The following is a 6,774-nucleotide window of genomic DNA, read 5'->3' as shown; positions in this document are numbered from 1 at the left end:
TTAAAAAGAAAAAAATTATTCCCCTTCCTATCTAAACAACTTTATGCATGGCCTTTACCTCCATTACCTTTAAGTCTCCTCTGTACGCAGAGTGGAAAGGCAAGAATGTACATATGCATCCAATCCTTTTAGCTTGAGCAGAGCTTGTTGTCATAACTGAGGTGAAGAGGCTGAGGTCCCCAAAGGCGTTTCGGCAGCAAATTCATCCTCAGACTGAAAAATTCCCTGATGTCCATTCCAGTTCTGTGCACTAAAACCCTATGTTCTAGATTCCATGCCATGATCAGGGCCTCCAAAACCTTAAACCTCTTTAACCACCTATTACTGTAGAAAAAAATATATGTTCCTTTAAGTCCTTCCTGGTTACCTGAATTTGTGAAGGCTAGCTTTTGTGAAAACACAAACATGTTTTCATGTCACAAGGTGAAGTACAATGGATGCAAGTACCTGAGTCCAGCAGTGACATGTGGTGTAAACTGGAGGAGGGGGACCACAGAGTTCACATCCTCTCTGCTGTCCAGACAGTCTTTAAAACAGATTATGACCGCTGTTGGCAGCATGGTCTGGAGGCTACATAATGACACAAATAACCTTCGTTACGCATGAACTGTAGTGAGACATTTTATGTTAAAGAGGGCAGGCTGTGGAAGACATGACATAATTTGTTTTAGTTAAAATTACATTTTTATGCACTTACTTTTTGTTTAAAAAATCCCAGTGGAGACGAATGATTTCTGAGCTATCTTTACCAGGCAGGGTTGCAAATCCTATCCTAAAATTGTCAAAACAAGTTTTGTTTCACAGAATAATCATGCCCAGTGCAGCCAAGTAACGATATCAATGACAGTCAAGTAACACCACAAAACCACTTCATTTTTATTCTGGAGAAATGCACATATGTTAGAGTATTAAATCCAAGGAGAATATATCTGTGATTTTTTTTTAAATAGGAAAGTAAAAGAAAGACATAGTTTTCAAATCAAGTGATAATAAACATATCTTTTTCTTTTTTTTACATTTTTTGAACCAATGTAACAGCATAGTACACATTTTACTATCTATTCTAGAAGATGTACTAGCAAATCGTAGGCAAACTATGACATATTGTATAGTACATTGTGAATTCCTGATTATAAAAAGGTCCAACATATGGAAATTTACAAAGTATTTCATTGTTCTGTGGTTAAAGATAAGTGTTCAGTAACTATCAGGTAGGCATATTCTTTTCCTGGGTCCTTCCCTTGCTCCCAACAATGTGCTTCTCTCTGTGGGACCTGCCTTCCCTCGTGACTCTAGAATGACCCATGCAAATGTCTGCTAGTTCAGGCTTAAGTGGAATTATCTCTCAGTAACATTTGTATTTAAGTTGGAGACCAGTAAACGATGGCTTTCTTCCCTTTCCCCTAGTCCATTTATATCCAGGGATACCTAAACTGCAAAGCGTCCTGGGCTCTGTGGAGTTTTCCCCAGGCTGAACCCTCTCACTGAATGTACTTCTGTGTGCCCCTGGTTAGCTGCTACCCTACCCTCATCATAGTCTTTCTCTACAAAGTTTGAGTAGGGCTGAGTGAGTGGCGCGTTGGCTGCCACTTGGAACGATTGCCAGTGCCTCAATTGTTGCTTGGAGGCCATCACATTTGAAAGAAGTGTCACTTTTTATATTTTCCAGTTGATAGATCTAAGCACTTAGAAGAATGCTGTTAGTTGGCTTTCTTCAGACTAAGTTGCAATTAACTATTCAAACACAACTCATGTAGGGTTCATGTGGATGAACCCTACCACCAAACAATGAGACCTCTGTCTAGTATATACAACTGAGCACATATTGAAAATTTAAAAAATTCCTCCCAAGTGACATTAAGGCTGACACCCTTTGTTTTCCAAGGAAGCCTATGTCTACTTCAGAGGGATGCGGGTTTGCTTTAAGCCTCTTGTGTGCCACAGAGTACCTTTGTTTCCCCTCCCTGGGCTGTGCTCATGGCTGAGTCTAAATGGTGCTTCTGGAGCAAGGGAGGGGCCCCCATCTCACCATATTTAACATATCTGAGGTTGTGGCACACACACACTGAGGACTTGAGTTTTTTAGAGTATTTTTGGAGATAGCACTTAATAAAACACTTGAGGACCAAAAAACTCAGTTCAGTGAAATTCAACACAATGCACAGGCATGAGGTAATGACCAAGAAGAGGATGAAAATCGTTTTCTCCGTGGGTTTGGAGACGAAGCAGTCCACAGTGTTGGGACAAGGCTTCAAATCACACTGCATAAAGTAAGGAACACTAAAGCCACCATAGAGCTTGTAAAATAAAACCAGGAAGCCAATTTCAAAGCCAGTTTTAACAGTGAGGCTGATAAGGTAAGTGTACCACAGGCCCCCATCCATGGTGCCTGGGCTGACATAGAGTTTCTGCCTGTGCCTTTTCTCTCTACCCTCGCGATAGGCTACATGTAGAACCACCAGAAGTGAAGGCGTGGAGACCATGATCAGTTGTAAGGCCCAAAGTCTGACCTGGGAGATGGGGAAGAAGTAGTCAAAACACACATTTTCACAACCAGGCTGTCTAACGTTGCACTCAAAGTCTTTCTGCTCATCTTTCCATACATGCTCTGCCGCCACCATGTAGACCAGCAAACGGAAGAGGAACATGACAGCCAGCCAGATCCGCCCGATCCCAGTGGAGTATTTATTTACTCCACTCAGGAGGTCTCTGAGGAACATCCAACTCATGACTTAGGTTCAAAAGAAGGCAATATTCTGCAAAAGAAAACAGTTTCATCATGATTCATTTACTTCTATTCCATTGATCATTTCTACTGTCTTACTTGTAGATTATGGAATTATGGAAGATAAACTTGACTTTTTACATTATTACAACCCTGGATGTTCAGGGCTCTCTAAGAATCCCATAGGATATGCTCGCTTTCATACAAGGAGATGACACGGCTGGTCCACAGGACGTAAATGAGCCCATGCCCAGTTTAATTTGGAATTTGGTTTGTCACCCCACACACACTAGTCCATTCCCAAACAAATCCTTCTACTTTCTTGCTTCTCTCTAAGGATGGTTGGGCTCTATGGCTGATCTAGAAAGAATTAGATATGAATCCCAAGGTGACCTTGGTACCTTGAGATATCCCTCACATGCCAGCTTCTCTTTTTTTTTTAATGTTCTTTTTTTATTGAAGTATAGTAGATTTACAATATTGTGTTAGTTTCAGGTATACAGCAAAATGATTCTGATATATATTTATTTCAGGTTATTTTCCATTATAGGTTATTACAAGATACTGACTATAGTTCCCTGTGTTCTACAGTAAATCCTTGTTGCTAATCTATTTTATATATGGTTGTGTGTGTCTGTTAATCTCAAACCCCTAATTTATCCCTTCCCACCCTTTTCCTTTTTGGTAACCGTAAGTTTGTTTTCTATGTCTGTGAGTCTATTTCTGTGTATTAATTTTTGGATTCCACACATTGAAGTTGTAGTCTCTACTCACTTTCCCTAATTTGTCAGTGCCCGTCCCTAATCCTTAAAGGTTATTCCCTGTCCCTACCGCCTCCTGTGTCCCGTATCTCATCCCAGCTGCTTGCCTACAATTTGATAGTGAGAAGTGAGCCTCTCCACTATGAACTCCCTCAAACTCATGCTCCCTCATCCCTCCAGATCTACTTACATCGGTGCCCAACTTACCTTCTTTACCCAGTTTGGAGGGAGAGGGTTGGTCTCTTCTCACCTCAAAATGATCATTCCAGCTCTAATCCCATTCTTGATCTACCCATTTCCCCTGCTCTGAATTCTGTATCTTCACCCTCCACTGCCCCCTTCCTCTCAGTGTATAAACGTGCTGAAGTGTTGTCCATTTTTAGTGGGGGAATCTTCATAGCTTCTCTTTCTGACAACCTCTCTTTATCCCTTATTTCTACTTCCTCAACTATTATTTACTCATCAACTCACTGAGTCTAGTTTTTCTTCTCAGCATTGCACTTAACTTCAACTACCTCTCAATTACCAAGTGTTCTGGACACTTCGAATCTCATTTAATTTTTCTGTGCCTGCACTTGTGTTTTTGAAACTCTTTCAGCCTTGATTTCCATACCATTCTCCCTGCTCTTTCTGTTGTTCTGATCCTCTTGATTGTACCATCTTAGTTGTCTTTGCCCAGCCCTGAACAGCTCTGTCCTCTGCTCCTTTCTCCCTCCATATGCTCTCCCTGCAAAACCTCATGCATTCCTACAGATTCGAATACTGCTTTCAGGTTCTTGTTTCCCAAATCTTAGGCTCCTCCCCAGACTTCCAGATCTCGCTGCCTCCTGGCTATTATCTAAATATCCTGCAGGCATCTCAAACTTGATATGTCTGTAGTTCAATGTATTATCTGCTCTGCCCTTTGATTTCCTTATGTGGTTAAACAGCATCACTAACGCCCAAGCGCCCAGGTCAGAAATCTTATATTCATCGTAGATGCCTCTCTCACGACCGTTTTAAAATTGCTCAAGTTCTTCTGATTTCTCCTAAATATCTCTCAAATTCACTTCCAAGTCACTGCTGAGCTCTCTCTCACCCATACAGCCCTCCCACTGCTTTCTACATCCGGTCTCAGCGTCTCCTCCGTTCCCCTCCCAGTACACCCTCAGTGCTGCTCAATTCTCTTGCGCCCCTCTCCGTCTCTTTTGCTCTTTACCCTACAAAAGCGGATAGGAAGCTAGGGAGCCTTCTTTTTCATCTCAGCGACATTGTCTTTCTTGCACTCTCGGCTTCCATTTTGTCATATAACTGAACTCCATGGGCTGGGCAGTGATTTTTGTTTGTTGAGCCTACAGTGTGCTCAGCCTTCTCTGTTTAGTGCTCTTTTGAGTTGGTCTCTCACAACCAGCCTGGAAAGTGGGGTTTTTGTTGGTTTGTTTATGGTGGCGGTTGTGTTGTTCTTTCAGATGAGAAAGCAGACTCTGAAAAATAAAGCCACTTCCCAAGGTCACAAAAATAAGAGGCAAAGCAGGGTTCAAATCCAATTTTCGTTACTCTAAAACAGAGTTTCTCAACAGTGGCACCATTGACAGTTTGGGCTGGATAATTCTTTGTTCCAGCAGCTGTCCTGTGCATTGTAGGCTGTTTAGCAGCATCCCTGGCTTCTCCCAGCTAGATGTCAGTAGCACCACCTCCCGCCCTATTTGTGACAACCGGAAATGTCTCCGGACAATTCCAAATGTACACTGGGGAGATGTAGCAAAGTCTCTCCAGTTGAAACCATTGCTCTTAACTCTCTAGTACAATCAGAAGATGTGGACCGGAGCTCCAGGTCTGCCGCTAAGATACTTCATGATTTCTCAGGTGAAAACCTTGCCATTTCAGGTCCTATCTGCTATTACAAAGATGGATTACTTCTTGCCTTCTCTATAGCCTCCACCAGAGGAGCATCATGGAAATGATGATGTGAGGGGAACCAGGGGGTAAAGAAAATGGGGATATTGTGATAGTAGTATTCCTGCCAGAGCACATCACATGATCTCTTCCAGAGGGAACATTATGTAACAAGCCCACATGCTAGAACCCTGAGGAGATGTATGAAGGTTAAGAGGTATTTTCAGAGACAACAAAGACACATGTACACAATGCCCTATTCAGCAGGGAATAAATACTTCAATGTCCTTGGTTTTCAGAACACAAACAAAATTGTATTAAATAAAAAGGATTCTCAAATCCACCTGAAAGGTTAACATCTCCATGAATTATTAAAACAAAGCCCCAAAGATTAAAAAGGGGACAAAAGGGTCTTATGTTTCCCTATGACATGTGTCATTGGGCATTTGTCTGTATTATTCAGGAGGATGTTTATGTAATGTTGCAAAATATTTAAAAGTACCCTGTTGGACATTTCAGAGAATGGATAAAGGTAAGAGATTTTCTTTTTTTCAAAAAGAAAAGTAGTAAGAAAGTGACTGGTGTTTGAATAGGATCAGAAGACTGACGCCATCAAATGTGTCAGGACTATGAATTTCATCTGACTAATGTCCACCCTATTTTGAAGTTCTCTGCTGATGGAAAGGCAATGGCTTTTCTCAGGAGGGAGGGGTGTTCTAATATGAGTTCACTTTTAACAGGGGTGGTTTACCATAGTGGATAAGAGCCTGAACACAGTGTTGGACTCCTTGGGTTCAAGTCCAAGTTCATCTGTGATAATAATAGTACCTACATCATGGGGCTCAAAACAGAGACTGACACATGGTAGGTGCTCAGTAAGCATTATCATTATAATTTTTAGTTTTTCCATTAAAAACCTTTTCTTGGTGTCAAAGTGAAGTCTTTCCAATTGCAAGGTAAGTATATATATATATATATACACATATGTATATATATATATATATATTTTTTTTTTTTTTTCTCTAGCTCTGTTCCTATGAAGGATAATAGTTAGGAATCTCCCAGTAATAGCCCTTTAAGCATTTGAAAGCAGTGAAGTCATCACCTCAACATTTTTATCTCTTAATAATGTAGATTGTCTCCTTATTTTTAAAAAGAGTCTTTAATTTATCCCTTTTATTAAATTACTAAGGATTACTCCCAATTTTTAAAGAGTTTCCATTTACCATGTCTAATGTACAAATTATCCTATGACTCTCTCCTTTCTCTTAAGAAGCAGCAGTTAACTGCATAGGAATTTAGTTTGGAAAACATAAATATTTTCAGAAAGTAAAATATTCAATATTCCAATATCAGGAATAATTTTGGAAATTGGAAATTTCCCCCAAACATTTGATCTAAATTAATTTTGTC

General features: G+C 40.5%; 1 protein-coding gene across 1 annotated transcript; it reads right to left on the bottom strand.

The window, feature by feature from the left end:
• Positions 1–1,922: 1,922 nt before the first annotated feature.
• GJB7 (gap junction protein beta 7) lies at positions 1,923–2,729 on the bottom strand. The gene has a single exon (XM_061207441.1). The coding sequence runs from the start codon at positions 2,727–2,729 to the stop codon at positions 1,923–1,925; it is 807 nt and encodes a 268-aa protein (XP_061063424.1).
• Positions 2,730–6,774: the final 4,045 nt, after the last annotated feature.

The sequence above is a fragment of the Eubalaena glacialis genome, chromosome 12 (assembly GCF_028564815.1).
Source record: "Eubalaena glacialis isolate mEubGla1 chromosome 12, mEubGla1.1.hap2.+ XY, whole genome shotgun sequence".
NCBI classification, from domain to species: Eukaryota; Metazoa; Chordata; class Mammalia; order Artiodactyla; family Balaenidae; genus Eubalaena; species Eubalaena glacialis.
This window is presented reverse-complemented; position numbering and strand designations above follow the sequence as displayed.

Bases quoted from the DNA above. Each gene is read 5' to 3' on its own strand.
- GJB7 (XM_061207441.1), bottom strand. From the start codon at position 2,729: ATGAGTTGGATGTTCCTCAGAGACCTCCTGAGTGGAGTAAATAAATAC.